General features: G+C 38.3%; 2 protein-coding genes across 2 annotated transcripts in view; one reads left to right on the top strand and one right to left on the bottom strand.

The window, feature by feature from the left end:
* Positions 1-5,753: 5,753 nt before the first annotated feature.
* Positions 5,754-6,137, top strand: LOC123506625 (extensin-like). The gene has a single exon (XM_045258874.1). It carries the CDS (start codon positions 5,754-5,756, stop codon positions 6,135-6,137), a length of 384 nt encoding a protein of 127 aa, XP_045114809.1.
* Positions 6,138-13,277: 7,140 nt separating this feature from the next.
* Positions 13,278-26,588, bottom strand: part of LOC123506796 (rho guanine nucleotide exchange factor 11-like) — a gene marked incomplete in the record, with an annotated part of 643,649 nt that continues 630,338 nt past the window's right edge. Inside the window, 3 exon segments of the mRNA XM_045259143.1 lie at positions 13,278-15,083; positions 15,726-15,805; positions 19,954-20,212. Of these exon segments, the coding sequence (XP_045115078.1) occupies positions 14,958-15,083; positions 15,726-15,805; positions 19,954-20,212 (465 nt within the window).

Below are 26,588 nucleotides of genomic sequence, written 5' to 3'. Positions count from 1 at the left end.
CTGGAAATAAAGGATTTTTTTACATAAATAACTACTCCTCCACCTATCCTACCAATTCTCTGGTGTAAATACATAATGTATCCATCTACTTCATATTCTTTCCTATTTTCCTAAACTTTTCCTCATTTACCCATGCCTCTGTGACACATACAACATCTAAATCCTCCTCAACTATATAACTAGATAACTCGTCCTTCTTGTTCCTAAGACTCCTGGCATTTACATAAAACATTTAAGTCCAGCTACCTTCCTAGATGCTGTCTCCTTATTTGGAATCCAAATCTTATTCTCTCCTATTTGCACCTGGAAATCTTTCCTAATCTTTTCACTATCTCTGTTTATCCTATCTAATTTATGTCTAGCATCTTTCTTCTGGAATGCATTTGCTACCTCACCCCTACACTCCATCCCAACTCCCCTCCAGACATCCACTCAGCACATCCACACCCTTCCTACTCAGATGCACACCATCCCTAGCATACAAATCCCTTCGCCCATAGAACCTATCCCATACATCCACAAAGCTGACACCCACATCCTTACACATCCCTTTTACCCGATCATTCACACCAATGGCTCTAGACAACCATTCCTGCTAACATACACACGAGGCAAGATTCCTGACACTACACACCTCCTACCACTCTCCCTTATCTTGCCTAACATTTCCCGAAATCTTGCCACTAACTCCTCCGACCCATCTGCTCTGACATCGTTCCCACCTACGTGCAAAACTACTACACCCTCCTCTCCATCCCCCAACCCTCTTCTGCACCTCCTCACTCACTGCCTTCACACCTGCACCAGGCACACACACATTCGTCCTCCTATCCCTGTCTTTCCCACAGAAAGTGCTATCTAAATACCTAACCTGAGAGTCACCCACCACACACACCTGAGGTGTGCTACGCACAACCATCCTCCTCCTCTCCTCTACCCCCTTCTTTCTCCTTTCACTCACCACAACCACTTCATTCACTCCACTCTCACTTTCACTTTCCTTAGACAAATAATGTGTTTTGCCTGCATTTCTGAGTTTTGGTTCATAAGACACTTGAATACATCAAAATAGCTTCTTTTTGACATATTTCACTTCCTTAGACAAATAGTGTCTTTTCCCTGCATATCTGAGTTATGTTACATAAAACTCTGGAATACACCAAAATATTTCATTTTTTTCATATTTCATTTCCTTAGACAAATAATGTGTTTTGCCTCCAAATCTGAGTTTTGTTGGATAAAACCCTGGAATACACCAAAATAACCCATTTTTTTCATATTTCAGTTCCTTAGAAAAATAGTGTGTTTCCGTAGCATTTCTGTGTTTTGGTGGAAAAAAGCTGAAAACTGATGAAATCACACGTTTTTCTTAATTTTACTTTCGATCCTCTATACTAGCTTGTTTTCATCAATTTTATCGTTTTGAAGAAAAATAATGTAAAATGACGAATAAGCAATATTTTCTATCAAGATAGCTTTTTTATTTCATAAAACACCTTAAAACACATAAATAAAACTTTTTAACATATATAGTGATATGCCTGCATTTTTGAGTTTGGTGCATATAACTCTGGAATACACTAAAATAACCTATTATTGACATATTTCAGTTCCTTAGACAAATAATGTGTTTTACCTGCATTTCTGAGTTTTGGTTCATAAAACGTTGGAATACACAAAAATAACCCCCTTTTTGACATATTTCACTTCCTTAGACAAATAGTGTGTTTTGCCTGCATTTGAGAGTTTTGTTGCGTAAAATGCTAGAATACACCAAAATAACCCATTTTTGACATATAACCGTTCTTTACACAAACAGTGTGTTTCTTTAGCGTTTCTGTGTTTTGGTGGAAAAAAGCTAAAAACTGCTAAAATTCCACGTTTTTGTTAATTTTCCTTTGAATCGTCTATACTAGCTTTGTTTCATTAATTTTATCGTTTTGAAGCAAAATAATTTAAAATGACAAATAAGCAAAATTTTCAATCGAGATAGTTTTTTTTTCATAAACACCTTAAAAACACATATGACGTTTTAACAAATGTAGTGATTTGCCTGCATTTTTTAGTTTGATGCATAAAACGCTGGAATACACTAAAATAACCCATTTTTGACATATTTCAGTTCCTTAGACAAATAGTGTGTTTTGCCTGCAATTGTGAGTTTTGTTGCATTAAACGCTAGAAAACACAAAAATAGCCGATTTTTTTACATATTTCAGTTCCTCTGACAATTAATGTGTTTTGCCTGCAATTCTTAGTTTTGTTGCATAAAACGCTGGAATACACCAAAATAACCCATTTTTTACATATTTCAGTTCCTAAGACAAATAGTGTGTTTCCGTAGCATTTTTGTGTTTTGGTGTTATAGAGCTAACATCTGATAAAATTACACGTATTTCTTAATTTTACTTTGGATTCTCTATACTAGCTTGTTTTCATTAATTTTATCGTTTTGAAGCAAAATAATGTAAACTGACGAATAAGCAAAATTATCAATCACGATAGTTTTTTATTTCATAAATAACCTTAAAAACACATAAATAAGACGTTTTAACAAATATAGTGATTTTCTTGCATTTTTTAATTTGGTGCATAAAACATTGGAATACACTAAAATAACCCATTTTTGACATATTTTAGTTCCTTAGAGAAATAGTGTGTTTTGCCTGCATTCCTGAGTTTTGGTTCATAAAACGGTGGAATACACTAAAATAACCCCTTTTTGACATATTTCACTTCCTTAGACAAATAGTGTGTTTTGCCTCCAATTGTGACTTTTGTTGCATAAAACGCTAGAATACACCAAAATAACCCATTTTTGACATATAACCGTTACTTACAGAAACAGTGTGTTTCCTTAGCATTTCTGTGTTTTGGTTGAAAAAAAACTAAAAAACTGCTAATATTTCAAGTTTTTGTTAATTTTACTTTGGATCCTCTAAGATACTGGCTTGTTTTCATCATTTTTTTCGTTTTGAAGCAAAATAATGTAAAATGACGAATAAGCAAAATTTTAAATCGAGATAGTTAAAAACACATAAATAAGACGTTGTAACAGATGTAGTGATTTGCCTGCATTTTTTAATTTGGTGCATAAATCGCTGGAAATAACCCATTTTTGACATATTTCAGTTCCTTAGACAAATAGTTTGTATTGCCTGCATTTCTGAGTTTTGGTTCATAAAACGCTGGAATTTACCAAAATAACCCCTTTTTTACATATTTCAATTTCTTAGACAAATAGTGTGTTTTGCCTGCAATTGTGAGTTTTGTTGCATAAAACACTCGAAAACACCAAAATAGTCCATTTTTTACATATTTCAATTCCTTAGACAAATAATGTGTTTTGCCTGCAATTCTGAGTTTTGTTGCATAAAACGCTGCAATACACCAAAATAACCCATTTTTTATATATTTAAGTTCCTTAGACAAATAGTTTGTTTCCGTAGCATTTCTGTGTTTTGGTGGAATACAGTTAAAAACTGTTTTTCTTAATTTTACTTTTGATTCTCTATACTAGCTTGTTTTCATAAATTTTATCGTTTTTTAGTAAAATAATATAAAATGACGAATAAGGAAAATTTTCAATCACGACAGTTTTTTATTTCATAAAACACCTTAAAAACACATAAATGGGACGTTTTAACAAATATAGTGATTTGCCTGCATTTTTTAGTTTGGTGCATAAAACGCTGGAATACACAAAAATAACACATTTTTGACATATTTCAGTTCCTTAGACAAATAGTGTGTTTTGCCTGCATTTCTGAGTTTTAGTTCATAAAACGCTGGAATTCACCAAAATAACTCCTTTTTGACATATTTCACTTCCTTAAACAAACAGTGTGTTTTGCCTGCAATTGTGAGTTTTGTTGCATAAAATGCTAGAATACACCACAATAACCCATTTTTATATATATATATATATATATATATATATATATATATATATATATATATATATATATATATATATATATATATATATAACTGTTTCTTACAGAAACAGTGTGTTTTCTTAGCATTTTTGTGTTTTGGTGGAAAAAAGCTAAAAACTGCTAAAATTCCACGTTTTTGTTAATTTTTTCATTAATTTTAACTTTTTGAAGCAAAACAATGTAAAAATGACGAATAAGGAAAATTTTCAATCGATAGTTTTTTATTTCATAAAACACCTTAAAAACACATAAATAAGACGTATATAGCCTACATTTCTTAGTTTGATGCATAAAACGCTAGAATGCACTAAAATAACCCAATTTTAACATATTTTAGTTCCTTAGACAAATAATGTGTTTTGCCTGCATTTCTGAGTTTTGGTTCATAAAACGCTGGAATACATCAAAATAACCCCTTTTTGACATATTCAACTTCCTTAGACAAATAATGTGATTTGCCTGCAATTCTCAGTTTTGTTACATAAAACGCTGGAATACAGAAAAATAAACCATTTTTGACATATTTCAGTTCGTTAGACAAATATTGTGTTTCCGTAGTATTTTTGTGTTTTGGTGAAAAACAGCTAAAAACTGCTAAAATTCCACGTTTTTTTTCATTTTTCTTTGGATTCTTTATACTAGCTTGTTTTCATCAATTTTATCGTTTTGAAGCAAAATAATGTAAAATAACGAATAAGTAAAATTTTCAATCAAGATAGTTTTTTATTTCATAAAACACCTTAAAACACATAAATAAGACCATTTAACATATATAGTGTTTTGCCTTCATTGCTGAGTTTGATGCATAAAACGCTAGAATACACTTAAATAACCCAATTTGCATATTTCAGTATTTTACACAAATAAAGTGTTTTGCCTGCATTTTTGAGTTTTGGTTCATAAAACGCTGGAATACACCAAAATAACCCCTTTTTGACATATTTCACTTCCTTAGACAAATAGTGTGTTTTCCTGCAATTGTGAGTTTTGTTGCATAAAACGCTAGAATACACCAAAATAACCCATTTTTGTCATATAACCGTACCTTATCCAAACTGTGTTTCCTTAGCATTTCTGTGTTTTGGTTGAAATAAGCTAAAAACTGATAAAATTCCACGTTTTTGTTAATTTTCCTTTGGAATCTCTATACTAACTTGTTTTTATCAATTTTATCGTTTTGAAGGAAAATAATGTAAAATGACGAATAAGCAAAATTTTCAATCACGATAGTTTTTTATTTTATAAAATACCTTAAAAACACATAAATAAGACGTTTTAACAAATATAGTGATTGGCCTGCATTTTTTAGTTTGGTGCATAAAACACTGGAATACACTAAAATAACCCATTTTTGACATATTTCAGTTCCTTAGACAAATAGTGTGTTTTGCTTGCATTTCTGATTTTTGTTCATAAAACGCTGGAATACACCAAAATGACCCCTTTTTAGACATATGACAAGGACGGACTGACAGTCCCAAATCTGGCCATATGCCTGAAATTCTGTGGGCCTCTCCCTGAGAGGGTAGCCATAAAAAACATGGTCTACTATGTTAAGCCCACACCTTCCTAGTCATGCACTGCAATTGCTGTCTTCTGTTTGGCCACAGCAACATTTCCTGCAATGGGTGTGCCCGCTGCAGGAAATGCAGTTGCTACCATGACACTGACGGGTGTGTCAGGGAGGACCATTGTTTGTTTTGTCGTCCTGGCCACCGCCCCACCTCTTAACAGTGCCCGGTTTGCCTGTAGGCAGTGCAGCTGCAGGAACTGCAGCATGATGGGGCTTACTTCCTCTTGGACATCAAATGAAAAATGGGAGGCAGCCTCCTGGGCACTTTTTACCCACCAAAACCTGCATCTCAAACACACTCACCCTCCAAGACAGGACACCCCCATCCTTCTCCCCAACACCTCACTCACCCTTGCACACCCAGATCCCCCACCTCTGACCCCACCCTTGCTCCTCCCCCTACATCCACCCAGAATTCCATACCAGCTCCCATCCTTGATCCTACTCCTGCTCCCACCAAACCCCTGAGCCCCATTATTATTGTGGTACCACTAACTGCCCAGCCACCCTTACCCAAGGCCCAATGGACCCGCCACCACCACAAACCACACCACAGTCACACCACAATGCACCACCAGACCCCCCATCCCAGAGGGCCCCTACTGGGCAGACTTGACAGATGCTGAGGAATTTGTACTCCTAACCCCTCTGCACCAATGCCACCCACCAAAGGTTCCCCAACCCAAAGCCCCACAGCCAGCAGCCCAGCAGCTTGCTTGGTAGTGAAGTCTTTTTACCATCTTCTTCCTTACTTCTGGCCCAGCATGCTTCGGGTTCTGCATGACCTGCTTTTATTAAGGGATTAGCACCAATAGCACTTGATTTATTTAACTTCCTTCTTTCAGGGTATAGCTTCAGTGAGAGCCTCCTTCGGTGCCTGCTAGGACTCCTCTCCTTCATTACATCACTCACGCAGAGAGTGATTCACTTGCCTCCCACTTCATTTTCTGGAATGCCCAGTCTTTGTACAGGAAACTTCCAACTTTTAAAATCATGCTCTCATCATACTCTCCTCTTGTTTGTCGGTGTCTGTGAAACATGGCTCACAGACCCATTCTCCCCCTTCTTTCCAAACTATACTTCATACAGGAAGGACAGGGAGACCGGTGAAGTAGGAGGCAGCCTACTTCTGCTGATCCACCAGTCCCTTCCCTCTAGCCCTCTCTCTATCACTTCTTTCTCAGGTGGTGGACTGGAACATCTGGGAGTAACTGTTGACTTTGACATGGGCCTTTTAAACATTCTGCTAATCTACAATCCATGTCTTAATATCTCACTTCAGGAATTTCAACACTTGTTTTCTCAAATTCCCATCACAACTTCTGGGAACTGGCCCTTCCCAGGAGCCGGAGAAACCATTCAGGTGCGTCACTTGAGTTTTCTGGCAGATAGTGATTCCCTCTCCCTTCTCACACCTCCTGGCCTCCCTACTAGGATTGACCCAGTTTCAGGGAACCCTTCCACTCTCGACCTGTGCCTGGGGAATGGCCCACTCCTCCTCACCACTATAACTATTGGCCCTTACATGGGGAGTGACCATCTTCCTGTGATTATTGCTTTCCCATCAGTGCCACTAACCTCTCCTACCTCATGCAGACCACGTTGTTCATTAAAAAAGGGAGACCTGGTATTCTTTCAGACGGAGATAAATTCAATTGTCCCACCCACGACTCTCCCATCAGTTGACAAAATTCACTTCCTTATAGAAGTCTTGGTGACTGTGGAATCCCACCACTTTCACCTTGTCACTTCCTCCCCTTCCTGTTTCTTTCGAGTCCCCTGGTGGTCTCAAAAGTGTGTGGCAGCCCTTCAGGCCAAGCAACATGCATTTACAGCACGGCGAAGGAACCCTATCCCTCCACTTTGCCAACGTTTTCATTATTTAGAGGCCCAGTGCAAGCATGTTATTCTTGATGAAAAATGGGCTTCCTTTTGTGCTTCCCTGTCCTTTTCCAACTCAGTCTGCTGAGCCTGGTCTTTCTTCAGGAAGATAGTCCACCCACAACCCCCCTTTCACCTTCCCGTTAACTAGTAATGGTGTCCTCACCACTGATGCCCAAAAAGCCGAGTGTCTTGCCACCCACATCCACACAACACTTGGCTCTCCAGATCCTGTCCCCACACCTGTGCTACCCTCTTCCTCACACTCCAGCCATGAAATTAGCACTGCTGTAACTCCCCAGGAACTCAACCTTACTTTCACTGTCCACTAGTAAGGCAATGGGACTGGATGACGTGCCAAATGAGTTTCTTCGATGCCTCCCAGATGCTCTGCTGCAGCTCCTTCTCAACGTCCTCAACAACAGCTGGTTGTCGGGACATTCCCTTCAGCGTGGCGTTTTGCCACCACTGTTCCTATTCCTAAGCCTGGCAAGGACCCGACAGTAGCCTCCTCTCATAAACCTATTAGCCTCCTGTCTAACACTTGCAAGGTTTTCAACCTGGTGGTTGGAACGCAAACACCTTCTACCACCCAACATGTTCGGTTTTCGCCCTCACCGGGGCACCCTTGATGCCCTGCTGTTGCTGGATCATCACTTTTAGGAAGGATTTAACCACAAAAATTCACTTTAGTAGCTTTTTTAGATCTTAAGGGTGCTTTTGACTTCGCCTCACACAACTCATTTCTCAAGAAACTTGCCCGCCTTGGACTCTTTGGTCCACCATTAAGTTGGGTTCAGTCCTTCCTAACAAATAGATCCTTCTCCCTGGCGATTGGTAACACATACTCTAGGTCATATCCAATCACTAGGGGTGTTCCTTAAGGTTCTCCACTCAGCCCTCTACTCTTCAATATTTTACTTTCTGACTTTCCCTCCTCTCCCGGCACACATGCACTTATCCATGCTGATGACATTTCCCTCCTTTGTTCTGCTCCCACTGTCCAAGAGGCTCAACTTTCACTTCAGCGTGGGCTTGACCTTGTCCACTCTTGGACTGCCCGTTGGGGCCTGACGGTGAGTGCCCCAAAGTCTAGCCTTCTGTGCTTCACCAGAAGGTGAATACCCAACATTCCAGTGGTCACCATTAACGGTTCCCCAATCCCTTTCAAATTAAAGCACAAATTCCTCTGCCTACTGTTGGATAGCCCCCACCTAACCTGGGGCTACCACATACAGTACTAGGTGACCTCATGCCTTAAAAGGCTTAACTTAATGAAATCCCTGGCTGGTGTCAAGTGGGGTGCAAACAGGCATACTCTCCTCCATTTTTACAGTATTTATATCCGGAGTCACTTGGACTATGGATGTGAGGTTTATGGAGCAGCCTCACAATCACTTCTCCGTAAATTGGACATCATAAAAAATTCAGCCCTTTGTATTGCACTGGGAACATTTAAGTCCTCCCCAGTCTGTGCCCTTCAGGCAGAGGCTTCTCTCCCCTCCCTGTCACACAGACGCTCCACCTTCCTTGTCTGGACCTACACCAAACTTGCCTCCTCCCCTAGGTGTCATGCCCTTCACTCCCTCCTCCTTCGGCATGGCAGGGACCCACTTCATGGTCCCTTGCCATATCAAACCCACACACCCTTTGTAGACAGAGCCCTCTCCTTCTTTGCAATTCTCCTCCCCCTTTCCTCATCCTTGAAAAACCTTTCCTCTGGGCCCTTGGTACCCACTCTCTTCCTCAGTCTCTCTCTGTCCCTTCACACATCCACACAATGGTTCAAAGTCAGCTGCCCAGTGCAGGGCAGGATCCTATTCACCTCACTCCTCCACTCACAGTACCACACCCTTTTCCACATCTACACTGATGGCTCCCGCCTCACTAACCCTCTATCCGTTGGTGCAGCCATTTACATCCCCTTCAGGTCCCTTGCCACTGCCTGGCAGTTACTGGCCACTGCCTCCATCACCACAGCAAAACTGTTCGCTATCAAAGAGGGCCTTCAATTTGCCACTACCTTTGCTGCCCTTGCTCAATAACCCTTTTCAGACTCTCTCTCTGCCCTTCAAATCATAAAATCCCAGACTCCCACCACAACCTCACCCTTACCATTTACCACCTCATCTTCCACCTGACCTCCCTAGGACACACCATCCACCTTCAGTGGGTGCCCTCTCATGTCGGTGTCATGGGAAACATGGTGGCAAACAGGGCAGCAGCAGAGGCACACACCCACCCCTCCCCCTATTGACTTAGCTACTGACCAGACAGACTGACTCAAGACAGCCTGCTGGTGACACTGGGACACAACATTGACTGACACTTTACAGTACACCTCACTGGGACACATTAGACAGGACACTAGACACCACTGGTGGACCTACTCCCACAACCGGGCACTGGACACAGTAGTCACCAGACTGAGGATTGGCCACACCCACCTCAATGCTCACCTGCACAGGCTGGGAATGACCAACTCTCCACACTGCCCCTGGTGCCCTTCCCAGCCTGACATCCCAGAACACTTGCTCCTGCACTGCCCTCGCCACCACTCACACCGTGTGGCCCTCCTCCACTCACTGTCTGCTATTCACCCACACAGGCCAACACTGACTGACCTCCTGGGTGGCTGCACAAATACCATTCAGGCTTTCAAGACCCTCAACCTCATCAGGACCTTTCTACAGAAAACAAATTAACTCGACCGCATATAGCCTGAACACCTCACCACCGCATACTGCACCTTTGGGGCACTAGAGGCTGTGACACACATCCTGCATGGCTGCAACAAACCCTCAAGAAGAAGAAGGAAACTCAGGTAAGGTAAAGTTGCAGAGAGAAGGATATAGAAGCTTTAGGAGGATAGTTTGGAGATCAAAGCCTTATGCCAAACTATATCAAAAGGTTTTGATATGTCTAAGGCAACAGGAAAATTTTCACCAAATTCTTTAAAAGAGGATGACTAAAACTCAATAAGGAAATGCCAGATAACCAGTAGAGTGGCCTTGACAGAAGCCACACAAGCAATGAATTAGAAGATTAGGAAGTGACAAATGTTTAAGATTCTTCCTACTGAGGATAGATTCAAAACTTTAGATAAGCAAAAGATTAAAGCTATATGCCTGTAATTTGAGGGATTAGAATGTTCATTCTTTTTAAGGAATAGGCTTTGAAAGGAATAGACCCATCTCTGTGTGCTGAACACATAACAGAGGTGATAGTGTCTAGCATGGAGGTGCATATATATTACTGCTTCTTTTTTCTGAACCTACACCTTCTAAAGCTAAACCAAGCAACCTGTTCTTGTGCTATACATGACAGAGAGAGATTGCCCCCCAAAAAAGGTAAATGAGCCTTCCATCACCTGAATCTCATGTGCTTTATATTTCTCTCTGGAATCATGTCAAATCTGTTCTTCAGCTTGCCAAAAACTCATTCATAAATAGAAAATGTCAAAATATTTCAGACTCCAACTCCCCTCAAGACTTCTGGGATCTGGCCAAAAACATCTCCAATAACTTTACTTCTTCATCTTTCCCTCGTATATATTTTCATCCTGATGATGGCACCACTGCTATCTCATCTGTCTCCAAAGCTGAATTCTTCTCTCAAACCTTTGCTAACAATTCCACCTAAAATGATTCTGAGTTTGTCCCTCCCTCTACTCACTTCACAATCTCTCTGCCACTATGGCTTGCATCTTTTCCAGATTTCAGTGAAACTTTTGCTGTCGTGTTAGACATATCGAAAGCTTTTGACAGTCTTGCACAAAGCTCTGATTTCAAAACTGCTCTTCTATGGTTTCTATACTTTTTTGCAACTTTATCCCAAGTATCCTCTCCAACTGTTCTATTACTGCTGTGGTAGGTGGCCACTGTTCTTCTCATAATTCTATTATCAGTGGTGTTCCTCAGGGTTCTGTCCTGTCACCCACTCTTTCTATTATTCAATAATGACCTTAGCTAAATTTCTTACCCTAACCACTCCATCTTTCCATGTCCTTTCTGAAACGAACAACCCTTCAGGAGGGCAACAGGTCATGCAGGGATGCCACAGAATGAATGATTTCTGATCTATCTAAGATTTCTGATTGGGGCAGAGAAAACTTGGTAGTGTTCAATGCCTCTAAAAACTCAATTCTTCCATCTATCAACTTGAAACAACCTTCCAGACATCCATTCCCTTTTCTTCAATGACACTCAACTGGCCTGCCTCTTCTTCAGTGAATGTCCTTGGTGTATTCTTTACTCATAACCTAAACTGGCAACTTCACATCTCATCTCTCACTAAAACAGCTTCTATGAATTTGGGCATTCTGAGACGTCTCTGCCAGTTTTTCTTGCCCCTCCAACTGCTTACTCTGTAGAAGGGCCTTATCTGGAGTATATACTTTTTGCATATTTGGGGTGTTTCCAATCACAGTTTTATTAGATAGGGTGGAATCAAAAGCTTTTTCTCTTCAACTCCCCTTCTCTGACTGACTGTCTTACCGCCAGAATGTTGCATCACTTGTTATCTTTATCACTATTTTCTTGCCAACTGTTCTTCTGATCTTGCTAACTGTATGCCTATCCTCCTCCTGCAATCTTGCTGCAGAAGGCCCTATTTTGTTCAACTCTCTGGTGCAAATGTTAACGAGTACTTTTAAATCGTTCATGCCTTTCTCTAGTAAACTCTGGAACTTCCTGCCTGCTTCTGTATTCTCATCTTCCTACAACTTGACTTCTTCAAAGAGGGTGGTTTCAAGACATTTGTCCCAGAGTTTTGGCTAACCCTATCTGATCTTTAAGGGAACTGGCATTGAAGTGGGCCTTTTTTTTTTTTTTTTTTTTTTTTTTGTCCTTGGCCAGCTTCCCCTTATGCATAAAATAAAAAAAAAAAGGTAAACTTCCAGCAAGAAGGAAAGGTAGAAGTCAATACACTGAGTTGAAAGGGTTTGGCCAAGCAAGGCATTAGAGTCATAAGCCTTCCAAGGCCAGCTAGAGCATGGAAATATTGCAAAGACTTTTAATTGAAGGCATGAAATAGTTAGAGGGAGAGAGGGATGGACAAGCCCAGGATCATTGAAGATAGTTATTAGTAAAGGTTTGAGAAATGAGTTCAGCTTTTGAGACGGATGACATTGATGCCATCAGGATGAAATAAAGGAAGTAAAAAGGTAAAATTATTAGATATTTTTGGCAAGATGCCAAAAGTTTCAAGAGGAGTTGCATTTTGAAAGATTTTGACATTTTTTTTACTAATGAAGGAATGTTTACCATGTTGGAGAACAGACCTGGCATGACTCCAGACAGAAATATAACACTTAAGATTCAGGTGATGGAAGGCTTAAGTACATTTTGTGAGCAACCTCTGTATCATGTATAATAGGAGAACAGGCTGTGTTACCAAAGTTTAGGTTGAGAGAAAGAGTGAAGAATATATGCCTCCATGTCAGACCCCATCACATCTGTTATATGCTTAACACACAACAGGTGAGTCACTGACATGGAAGCAGTAGTCATTCCAAGGAAAATCATCATCATACCTCTTGAGGTCCTGAGAACTTAGGGGTATCTTGAGGAGCATTTGAAGAAATAGGACAAGATACAGATATCAGACTTTGATCAAAGGAGCCCAACGGAGAAGATAGGGTAACAGCATAAGCAGGAGGATTACAGGTAAGGAAAAGATTAAGAATATTGGGCCTCTCTCCAAGTCAGTAAGGTGTTGCACCGGTTGCTCTATTTACATTATTCCTTGCCTTCATTGTGATATTTATCTCATAATAAATCTTTACTTCCTCATAGTCCTTTCTTTTGTTATTATGTTTTCCTCAGTCCACAGCATCCTATTTTAAACAGTGACATGGGATAAAATCAAATTTTTTAAAGAGAAACAATATTTCATATCTTTATTATTTATGCATTTAGGCTGCACTATACATTATGCTGATTGATTATACAATAACATTATTACAATTTACAAATGATCACTGTTTGTGGTAATGTGTTTACTGTTTACCCATAATACTTGGGCAACAAAGATATGTACATACAAATAAACAAGAACAAACACCCTCTCATGTAATTTGATAGATTGTTACCCTCCAGTTGGAAAGAAGGAAGGTATATATCTTCACCATCATTTCATTAAAGGAGAAAGACCTCTATCCACCATGAACTGAAAGCAGAGGCAATTCCAACAAAAAATGAGACAGTGGATAGACAACTCTAAGCCTTGACCAGTAAAGTTGCAGGGAAGAGAGCAGCCTCCACTTCCTCTTGGACAGTAGATTTTATCTCTTCTCCTGATCCTATTTTCATCCCAACTCCCTCACCCTGGGTCACCTTTGCCTCCACAATAGGAAACACTACCATGGGGACACATATTTTGAAACAACTAATTTTATGAGACATGAATGAATGTTAGTTATAATTATAACAAATTGTAGTCTAGATTGAAAACGAACATCCACAAGGCAACATTATTATGGAATAATCTGGTAGTAATATGGATGGTGACTTTGGGTTCAGTCATGAAACAATTAAGGATTTTCCAGAGTGAATAATACACTGATGCTCAAAATGGGTGTTTGTCTGAGGCAGGCTGGTGACATGCCCACAAGGAGGTACATGACAGGTATCCTAAGGTAGTGACTTGAGAGTCTGGCGTTGGTCCACGTTGGCTCAGCAGGACAGCAGCTTTCCGCAACACAAAGGACTAGGAACGCAATGTACACCAGGTGACTTGATTATATTTGAACAAAGTACAACAAACATTTGGTGAAAAAGCTGACTAAGGTATTTCCCTATCATGGGAATCCCTATCTTACTTTGGCAAACCTGGAGCTGTAGCATGTGGGGGTTCAGACATGGTTAGAAAAAGTATGTTAAGTAGTTTGAAAGAGGATCCATAAATGAGGTTTGTATTACACAAATATGACACTAATAGAAGTTACAACCAAACAATTATATGACTTTCTAAGATCACTTTCATGGAATCACAGATTACAACCTTACAATTGTTTCTCCACATGCTACAGAAATCTATGTTGGTTGATGATCAATTGGAACTAGGAGCCAACTTGGGTGTGCTGCACCACCCATTGGAGAATGACCCTGCACCAGGCAGGAGCTCCAGCCCCAGGATCACCACACTCCACCTCACTGTATGTACACTTTTACTGCTTTGTCACACATGTGCTGTGTCCAGCCAGCCTAGAGTTGTATGTTGCACATGCACACACTCAATCACCTTGGATATTGAGTTAATAATTAAAACAATTTAATTAAAATCTTTTCATTTACATATTATACAAAGAAAATTAAATGTTTTTTTGTGTTGCTATGCTTAGGTCCCTGACCAAAGCTGTCCCTTCTGCACATATCTTATTCCAGCAGTGCCAAGACAATTTCTGCCTCACCTGAGTGGACTTTCAGCAGAGCACCACCAGTGGTCCAGGAAGATGGACCAGTAGGGGTTTGCAATCTTTCACCGGCCCTAAACAATGCAGCAGCAGAGGACATTAGCAAGAGTCAGAAGGATATCACTCACACTGCATCCACAGGTGTGCTTTCTCAGGTGGCACTCACTTCCTCATTTCCTCTTGCTCCTTCCTCATTCTCCTGCAGTCCCTCAGAGTCCTCTGCATCTTTAGGTTTGGTATCTGTGAATTCTGATCTGCTTCCCGTATCTTCAAGATTCTGAAAATTTTGGTATGGATAATGGAATTAATATGTATAAAAACATATCACATTTATGTTTTCAAGAAAAATTGTATATTTACAATGAGAAAAGATAAACTGTGAGGCAGGTAACACACATCAATCCTGAATTCAATGTGACAAAAGTTTTGGTAAATAAAAGTATATATATATATATATATATATATATATATATATATATATATATATATATATATATATATATATATATATATATATATATATATATATATATATATATATATATATATATATATATATATATATATATATATATATATATATATATATATATATATATATATATATATATATATATATATATATATATATATATATATATATATATATATATATATATATATATATATATATATATATATATATATATATATATATATATATATATATATATATATATATATATATATATATATATATATATATATATATAGTTTGGAAAACTATGTAATAAAAGTAAAGTGAAAAATAATGGAGAAGTGAACCTTTATTAAAAATATATATAGTAAGTAAAAACTCAAAACTACTATCTTTAATGAAATTTTGTGTTAGCTGCTACAAGGAGTCACTATGTGTTCAATGTAATATTATTTGGCATACCTCTGGTAGTAGTTCCTCTCTTGTATCTGAAGGTCTTGCCTCTTGTTGGATACCAATTCCCTTGCTCACCTCAGTCCCATCTGTGCCACAACAAATAATAATGCAGTTAGAAATATACAAAAACTTTATAAAAAGTCTGAACCTTTGACTACTTCATTTCATCACTCTTACTCCCTTGCCCCAGCCACTTCCTCCTTCCTGTCTCTTTTGCTAATACTTATGCTTCTTATACATACCTCCTTTCTCTACATAAATGTAGATTGACAAATAGATAGATCAGTTAATATTCTTATCCCATTTACAACTATCTATGGTATATATAGCATATACCATTTTTGGTACATAGAGTCAGAAGAAAAAGTTACCATTCACCTAACCACCAGCAAATTGATCAGAAAGGTAAGTTGGGAACACATTGCAAATAGAACATAAGCCATAGGAGAGTAGTTTGAGTATCAAAGTTTTGTACACAAATATAAAATATTTTTCACATGTCTAAGGCAACAGCAAAAATTTCACTAACATTCATAAATAGGATGTTCAAACTCAAGTGAGAAAGCCCAGATCACCAGTAGAATAGATGAGACAGAACACATAGTGATCATGTATAAGAATATGAAAAGAAAGATGTTTAAGAATCTTACTTTTGGAAATATAAACTATCAGAAAGGCAGGAAATTAAAACAATGGGTCAATAGTTTGAAAGGTTAGAGTGGTCACTCATTTGAGGAACAAGTTGAATGTGGGAAACTTCCATAATGAAGAAAAATGGGAAGTTTAACAAGGTAAAGTACAAACAGAGGCACAATTAAAGAGAACAAGAAGTCATCACATCAAATCTATAATCCTTCCACGGGTTAAGGCAAGTAGGAACATGGAAGACATCTTTAATCCTATGTATATACAGTGGTGCCTCATGATAATGGACACTTCATGAGGTGAGGGGTTGTCCGTTACCATGAATTGTCCATTACTGAAAGCAGTTTGTCTGTCAGACCCTTTAACATTACCTTTCCTTTTTTTAGTAACTTATTTTCTTTAAATAATGAAAAAAAAAAAAAATCTCTTATTCTACACTCAATGTTGAAATAAAAGTTTATTATTATTTAATAGGTGTACAGTAATAAAAATAGATGAATTAAAAATATGCAGCACTCTCTCTCTCTCTCAGTGAGGAAGTTTCATTATCCTCGCTTGCTCAATAACATTCAAACAGGAAGGCCTATCTAGTAATTTACACCAGTAGATTTCTCTCTATCTCTCTATATGGTAGTGTCACTGTCCTCACATGTCCAACAACATTCAAACCAAAATGCATAACTATGATAGCATTTCACTTCGGCAGGCCACAGGTCCAACCAGCCCGGGACCACAAATCACCACGAGTATCACTCTGGCTACCCTAATAGGCAAACAGTTGCCACTTTCTACCTAATTACAAGCTTTATAAATCGTAGATGAACAAAATGAATTACATTGATATCTAGCATATGTGTATTTGTCCATGCGGCCACTTGGGAACTGCAGTATATTTCGGCCTATAAGTTGAGTTTTTTAAGGTAATTCTTTTTATGGTCTACACTAGGGATTGACTTATAGGGTAGATATAAAATAGCAACCTTTAAATATATTTGTACAAGTAACATCAGGATACAGGGAAACTGTTACTGTACTTTGTCTAAGGGATGTATTTACACACATATGGTAAATACTGGAAACTGCTACTCATGAGGATTGCATGTACTGGCACTCTGCAGTAAGTAAGAATAACAACATACCTACACAATGCAGTATTTTATTACAATAGAATATTTTATTAATACAAAAACAAAAAATGTGATCGTTTCGTAACAAAATGATCATGGTTGACTGCTCAGTGCTGCCATCTAGTGATAGGCATTTTGTTTGATCAGCTATTTTGGTGCAAAATTCTAAATATCATTAATGTTTTTAAATATTTTAGATTATTTCAGGTATTATATTTCTAGCTTTTGTATCAATAAAATATTCTATAATAATAAACTATGGTATTTATGTAGGTACATTGTTGTTCCTACTTACTACAGAGTATCAGACTATCAGTCTCCTGCACAACATGGCGGAGGAAGTCATCTCTGGCCCTGAGCCAGGAGTGCTATCTGGCCTCCCTGACTCCCTTGCATATGAAATACTTGAAGTTGGTGGTGTTTTCAATCTGTTTGAATGGTTTTATGTATTTTGCTGTGAATAAAACTTAATTTACAACCAATTACTTGGTGACAGGCTGACATTGGGCCAGGCTAAGTAATAGTTTTTGGGGTGGGGGAGGTTGACTTATCTACAAAGTAAACCTATAGCACAGCATTTTGGGGTCAAATTTATAGAGGTTAATTATGTGCCAGATCAACTTATAAGCCGCAATATATAGTATGGATTTGTGGGGGGAAAAAGAAAGCTGCCATAATGGTAAAAAAAAAAAGAGTTAAGTTAGGTTAATCTAGTCCATTATTGATTAAAATATGTTACTGCGAGGTCCGTTAGTGCGAGGCACCACTATACGTATATGTCCTACCTCTTAGGGAAGTGTTTAGTAGGTATATATATGATTTTGTTTTTGATCTTTTTACATAAAGTTGTACCTGGCCATAATGGATACTTTAGGGGTTTGGGAATGTCCGTTACTGTGAATTGTCCATTACAGAGCGAAATTTGTCTGCAAGACCCTTTTAACTGCTGCCCTTTCCCTTTTTAATACCATAAAAAGATAATTTGAAACCATCTTATTATTGTAAAGTAATAAAAATCTTTTAAGCACAAAAAATAACTGGAGAATATCATATCAGTTTATATACACATGCAAGAAGAATTAACTTGATGCACAGACAAATGCAAACTGGCTATTTAAGTGTGGCCCTCAGCTTCACCAGGATTCCTCTGCTATTGCCACCTCCATTTAGATCATGGCCTTGGCTTCTTTCTCTAATCCTGCTTCACTTCCTTAGCTTATATAATTTCTTTCTTGCTCTACCTCTATTACTAAATAAATTGATGTGTTTCTGAAATTATTTGTGAAATCATTCTAACTTTTGTTCCATATCACTGCTGAGGCAAAAATCAAGGCGTATTTTCTATAGAAAAGTCTCCCCCTATACCTTCACCTGAACTAACCTACCCTCACATTTACAGTCTCATTATGGACTGTTCTCTTGCTGCAAGCTCACCATATGGCCATCTTCACAGTCAAACTAAAGCAGTAATCTACAATGTGAACAAGTACTTCTTGGGGGAGAGAGAGAGAGAGAGAGAGAGAGAGAGAGAGAGAGAGAGAGAGAGAGAGAGAGAGAGAGAGAGAGAGAGAGAGAGAGAGAGAGAGAGAGAGAGAGAGAGAGAGAGAGAGAGAGAGAGAGAGAGAGAGAGAGAGAGAGAGAGAGAGAGAGAGAGTTGTTTATCACAACCACTCAGTCTCCTAGAGTGCCTTAAAAGAGAGAGAGAGAGAGAGAGAGAGAGAGAGAGAGAGAGAGAGAGAGAGAGAGAGAGAGAGAGAGAGAGAGAGAGAGAGAGAGAGAGAGAGAGAGAGAGAGAGAGAGAGAGAGAGAGAGAGAGAGAGAGAGAGAGAGAGAGAGAGAGAGAGAGAGAGAGAGAGAGAGAGAGAGAGGTTAGGTAACAGGGAGTATATATAGGGAATGTGAAGAGGAATTTTAACTGTTTAATAAAAGAGAGGACAGCAAAATGAAGCATTATTGATATATATGAAAGCAGGTCAGGTTCTGCTGTATTAAGCTCAAAAACCCAAAATACATACTTATAAATTTTGGGGGATATTTATTGAGGAAGGCAACTATACCTAACAACATTATTTGTTTATGGACTTACTATCACATGATTAGATTCATACTCCTCATTTGTCTGTGTAAATAACTTCCTGAAAGAGATGATATCTATCTAAAGTTATCTTCCATAGAATAAACTGAATGTAATAATCCTTAGGAATATAACTGAAACTAATGGCAGTCCATTTTCTTGCTTACATATGCATATTTGTTGGTCATTGTTCCTTGCTTTCATTGTTCTTTGCATTGTCTATATTTCATAAGACATCGCACACACAAAAAATTCAGAGGAAGATCAATAAATAAAAAATATTAAATCATGAAAAGCAAGTGCAAATTTTATAAATATTTTGAGTTACTTTTTACAACATAAACACTATCAGTGCTTAGTGACTCTTCTGGCTCCAGTCAAGACTTACCCTCATCAGTGTCATGCTGTAGGCTGGTGTCGGAATGATCAGCCACTGAGGATGTCACAGACACAAAGGAACTTGGCCGAGATGTATAAGGGGAGGAGGTTGTGGGCTGAGTGGAAGAGGATGGGGTTTGGCTGCTGGCCGCTACTGTCTGATTGGATGCAGAGTTTTGGCGCATATGTAAAAGATGAAGACGCTCCCGTGATGCAACAAGTTCTTTTCTCATTCGTTCTCTCTCATCATCCCTCTCAGAGACAAGATTCTGTATGGGAGTGAATATTAGTATCAGTGCAATGAAAACAGACATGATTGGCAGACATATGGTAAGGGATAAGTAGTAGTATTCAAAATAATACTGCCTCATTCTTGACTTGCTGCAATACATTTAGATTTTCCTGCACTACCTAAGTAAAGGTACATACAAGACACTAACAAATATCAGGGTGGCATTCAATTACATGGATATGATGAAAAAGATCATAATCACTATGATAAGACCTAGACTAGAATATGCAGCAGTGGTGTGGTCACCAAACAAGTAGAAGGACATCAGGAAACTAAAAAGAATCCAAAGGACTGCAACAAAGATGGTGCCAGAAATAAAGGATCTTCCCTATGAAGAAAGACTGAAGGATATGGAACTACCAGCTTTGAAGGATAGATGGAAAAGAGATCTAATAATGATGTATAAGTTAGAGTATGGAAAAGATAGATAGACAAGACATGTTATCACTGACAGAGGATGAAGATAGATGAACAAGAGGACACTCCAAGATCATGAAAAGTCAGTGATTGAGGGATGTTAAATAGTTTAGTTTTCCATATAGAACAATGGACATCTGGAATGGATTGAGTGAAGAGATTGTAGCAGCAAAAAGTGAACACATAAGGAAAACTTGGATAAAAGTAGATATGGAGACAGGTCACTATTGTCACTAAGAGCTCCTCTCGAACCCTGGAATATACAACTAAGCAAACACACACACACACACACACACACACACACACACACACACCGTGTAGTGTAGTGGTTAGCACACTTGGCTCACAGCCAAAAAGGCCTGGGTTAGAATCCCAGGTGCGGTGAGGCAAATGGGCAAGCCTCTTAATGTGTAGCCCCTGTTCACTTAGCAGCAAGTAAGTACAGGATGTAACTTGAGGGGTTGCGGTCTCACTTTCCCGGTGTGTAGAGTATGTTGTGGTTTCAGTTCTACCCAAAGATTGGTCTATGAGCTCTGAGCTCACTCCGTAATGGGGAAGACTGGCTGGGTGACCAGCAGATGACCGTGGTGAATTACACACACACACACACACACACACACACACACACACACACACACACACACATATATAAAAGAGAAGGAAGAGAAAAAAATGGAGCAAGTTTAACTAAAAATTATAAGAACAAGAGATTAAAAATGACGTATACGAACATAGATGGGGTTTTATCAAGTAAATTAGAATTAAGAGATTATATAAAAAAGAAGAACCAGATATTGTATGCCTGGTTGAAACAAAATTAAATGAGGCAATAAAAATAGACATGTTGACATGTAGGTATAATATATGGAGGAGAGACAGAGTCGGTAAAGGAGGAGGAGGAGTCATGATGATGTTAAGGAAAGAGATGGTGGTAAACCAAGTGGAGTGTGGGGAAGGAAAAAACCAAGTGGAGTGTGGGGAAGGAAAAGCAGAAGTACTGTATATTAAGATATATATATCAATAAAAAAGAGTTAACAATCATTGGAGCATATGTGCCACCATAAACAAATTCATGGACCAATCAAGACATGATAGATGACACAATAAGGAGTCTAATGAGAATCATTAAAAAAAGGAGAAAAATTATATTAGTAGGAGATTTCAACTGTAAGGAGGTGGACTGGGAAAATTATGAAAGTGGTATGGGGGAAGAAGCCTGGGGAGATAGATTCCTGAATCTAATGATAGATAATATGATGGACCAAAGAGTAAAGGAAAACACAAGATTCAGAGGAAACGATGAGCTGGCAAGATTGGACCTGGTTTTTACAAGGGTATACAAATGAACGATAATATTAGATATAAGTGCCCATTGGGAAAGAGTGACCATGTAGTATTAGAAATGGATATAGAAGAGGGAAAGGAAAATAGAGACAAATCATACAAAGGAAACCGATTAAACTACATAAAGGCTGATATTGAGAACCTCAAGAACTATTTTAAAAACGTTAACTGGGAGGAAATGGAAAACTCAGAGAGGGTGCAAGAGAAATATAACTTATTTTTTGAAATATACAAAACAGGAGTCAGGGAATATGTCCCAAAATATAGACCTAAAAGAAGAAGGAAAGAAAGTTTGGTTTAACAAAAGGTGTGCTAGGGCAAAGGAGAAAAAGAGATGGAGCATGGAAAAGGTGGGGGAGAAATAAGGAAAACTTCAAAGCAGTGAGGAATGAATATGCTAAGGTGAGGAAGGAAGAAGAAAGGAACTATGAAAAGGACATTGTTGAAAAATGTAAGGAGCAACCAAAATTATTCTACAGATTCATAAATGGAAAAATAAGGCAAAAAGAAACAATAGAAAGGTTAAAAGGAGAGAACGGAATGGTGGAAGACCCAAAAAATTTTAATGAAAATATTCACTATTCAGTAATATGTAGTACATATACAAAATAAAGGCAACCCCCGCTTAACAAAGGTTCACACAACAAAATTTCACTACAACGAAGATTTCCTTTTACTGTCATCTGCTCATTTAACAAACACCAAACTCGCTTTAACAAAATTTTATCCAGGTAATTTTTTCCAAGTTTGAAATCCCTGCCATATCACGCAAGTAGACAGGCTTTTGAATACACAAGCGCCTCTCGTGAACAAAACGCGCACCTAGTTCAAAACAATAACAGCCTCGCTTACATGCCACCAAAACGCCCTGCAATGTCGCCTAGCGTTGCTAAGAAGACCAGAAAGTCTCTTACTCTCGAAGTGAAGCTGGATTTTATTCACAGACACGAGAGAGCTGAGAAAACTAATAGCATTGCTTCCCACCATGGCTTGACTCCATCTACTGTCTACAATTTTCAAGTCAGCAGACTCTATTAAAAAGACTGGTGAGATCATATCTTCCTTATCTTCCTTGCAAGATAAAAGAACCACCTGAACTCGTGACTCTGCAATGGATAAAATGGAAAGCCTTGTGGAAATGTGGTACATAAGTTTTGTATGCAGTACAGGTTGCCAGCTGGCGTATTTCCCGCTCCACTCTCCCTCCCTTCATAAATTTAAGATCATCAACATTATAAAGTTACTTACATACATTAGTGTACATTATAATGGCTTAGTCTTAAATTAAACTGCTTAAATGTTTAACTTCATAATTTCTACTTTCATTAAACCTTTTACTGTACTATGATGCACTCTCGCTTTGTTTACTCTCAATGGAAGCTCAAGTCAGGAGTTAAACTTGTTATAATTAGTTTATTTAACGAAGTTTCGCTTAATGAAGGTTTTTTTAGGAACGTAACCCCTTCGTTAAGCGGGGGTGGCCTGTATAATGAAGTTTCAGTTACAACACATTATATACAAAACTTTAAGGCTGGTTCTGGATGTGTCTTTTGAGCAGTGTGGTGACACTACACTAGAATATTTTGTCTAACCAAAATTGCACTGTTGCATTTTACATTGAATTGAAAATATAAAGATAAATTCAAGTTTCATCCTGCATGATGACACTGCACTGGAATATTTTGCCTTACTTAAAACTGCATTGTTACATTTTACCTTGAATAGAAATAATAAATATAAATTCTTTTTCCATATAACCTAATGCTCCTGAATGTTTAGTTTGGGAGCTGGTGGATGATGATTCTATTAGAGTAGTATCTCAATCATTTGAAATATTTTTTACAAAATCATGGGTCAAAGATGGCAGAGCAGAAGTCGAGAAGAAACATCTGCAACTGTATTTGAACAAATGTGTCTTTGTTTACTGACATGAATATAATGCTGTCTTATAACTACAATTATTATTTATAGTCTAACCGTCAGAAGAATTAAAACCCTAGATAAAAAAAAAAAAAAAAAAAAAACATGATAAAACTGGCAAACCCTAACTCATGTTCACATAGTAGCAGACTAGTGTGTCTGTGTGCTAACTCTGAGATGAGGGATGTAGCAGGGCCCCAGTCCACTACTGACCTGTCTTGTGCATGTACAGTAGCAGTAATGGCTCATTAGCAAAGAATATATTGTATTACAGCACACTATGGAATCAATACGCCTTATTATACAAAATAATTTGGCACTCATTAATCTATTTTTATTGCTATAAGACATCCAAATTCTGCTTAACAGAATAACTTGCAGAGTGAGATACACTACGTAATAAATTCTTTTTTAAGTATAACATAAACATAAATAATAGGATAACAAAGGGCCACCAGGGCCCATCTAGGTTATCCTGTATCAGTCGCACAGCGACCTCGTTCGTCATCAGTAGTATCAGCAGAAAATCAGCTGATACCAACATTGATACCAATACTCCTTAAATAGGTTGATACTACCAATACAGTTACTGATACTAATACATAGGTACATCTCTACTTGAGGTATCATCATCCTATTCGTTTCTCTGAAGAGAAAGGAGAAAAGGGAGACTTGAGCAATGTTAAAAACATCTGTTGGGTAAATCAGGAGGTTGTAAATAATTCCCCATTTTAACCAAAGTTGAAGAAGGAACTAAGTTAAGGATTTCAAGACATGATACTCCCAAGCAAAGTGGAAAAGGAAAGTCTCTCCAGCTTAGAATATTGTATAAAGTTAAAGCTGTGAAATATTTGAAGACTGACTTTGTATCTAATGAAAGTAAACATGATACTTTTTATGGAAGAAAAGAAAAATGACACAAAAAAACCCACATTGGTCAGTTTCATTGCAGGTCTGAAAGAGTTAGCCAAAAGAAAGGGAAAAAGTCTTGAAAACTCCCTCTTAAATGAAGTCAACTCACAGGAAATTAGAAATACAGAAGCAGGCAGCGAGTTCCAGAGTTTTTCGGAGAAAGGGATAAATGATTGAGAGTACTAGTTAACTCTTGCATTAGACAGTTGGACAAAACAAGGGTGAGAAGACAAAGAAAGTCTTGTGCAGCAAGGGTGCAATAGGATGGGAAACACAGTTAGCAAGATCAGAAAAGCAGATAGCATGAAAATAGCAGCAGATGATAACAAGAGATGCAATATTCCAGCAGTGAGAAAGAGGTTTAAGAAAGTCAGTCAGAGGAAGGGAGTTGATAAGACAAAAAGCTTTTGATTCCACTGTATCTAACAAAACTGTGTGAGTGGATCCCCCCAAAACATGCAAAGAATACTCCATACATGGGCAGATAAGGCCCTTGTACAGAATTAACATTTGGGGGATGATAAAAACTGGCAGAGATGCCTCAGAATGCTGAATTTCATAGAAGCTTTTCTAACAAGAAATGAAATGTAAATATTCTCGTTTAGATTATGAGTAAAGGAAAGACAGGTTATTCAGTATAGTGATGGGGACAGTTGAGTGTCATTGAAGGAGAGGGGATAGTTGTCTTGAAGGTTGTGTCGAGTTGATACATAGAAGAATTGTGTTTTTGAGGCATTGAACATTACTGAGTTTTCTCTGTCTCAATCAGAAATCTTACAAATATTAGAAACCCGGCATTCTGTGCCATCCCTGTGGGAGCTGTTAACTTCCTGAAGGGTTGCTTATCTCTGAAAAGACATGGAAAGGTGTAGGGTGGCATCATCAGTGTAGGAGTGGATAGGCCAAGAAGTTTGGTTAAGATTATTAATGAATAATAGGAAAAGAGTAAGTGACAAGACAGAACCCTGAGGAACACCACTGTTAATTGATTTAGGAGATGAAAAGTGGCTGTCTACCACAGCAGCAATAGAATGATTGGAAAGGAAACTTGAGATAAAGTTGCAGAGAAGGATAGAAGCTATAGCACAATAGTTTTGAGGTCAATGTTTTGTGTCAGACTCTATCAAAAGTTTTTGACATCTCTAACACAACAGTGAAAGTTTCACTGAAATCTCTAAAAGAGGATGATCAAGATTAAGTAAGGAAACCCAGAAGATCACTAGTAGAGTGGCCTTAACAGAAGCCATACTGGCTATCAGAAGATTGTGAAGTGACAGATATTTAGGAAGCTTGCTATTGAGGATAATTTTAAAAACTTGAGGGATCAGAACAGCCACCTTTTTTTAGGAACAGGCTGAATGTAGGCAAACTTCCAGCATGAAGGAAAGGTAAAAATTGATACACAGACTTATAAGAGTTTGGCCAGGCAAGGTGCAAGAATGGAGGCACAGTTTTTGAGAACAATAGAAGAGACCCCATCATGTCCATAAGCCTTCTGAGGGTTTAGGTCAGTGAAGGCATGGAAAACATCATTACTAAAAATTCTAATTGAAAGCATGAAATACTCAGGGGGAGGAGGAGGAGAGAGAGAGAAGGACAAACCCAGAATCATCCAAGTTAAAGTTATTAGCAAAAGTTTGTGAGAAGAGTTCAGTTTTAGAGACCGACATGATGGCAGTGATGCCATGAGGATGAAATAAAAGAGGAAAAGATGAAGAAGTAATAGTTGTTGGAGATGTTTTTGGCCAGATGCCTGAAG

The sequence above is a fragment of the Portunus trituberculatus genome, chromosome 20 (genome assembly GCF_017591435.1).
Source record: "Portunus trituberculatus isolate SZX2019 chromosome 20, ASM1759143v1, whole genome shotgun sequence".
In the NCBI taxonomy this organism is placed as follows: domain Eukaryota; kingdom Metazoa; phylum Arthropoda; class Malacostraca; order Decapoda; family Portunidae; genus Portunus; species Portunus trituberculatus.
This window is presented reverse-complemented; position numbering and strand designations above follow the sequence as displayed.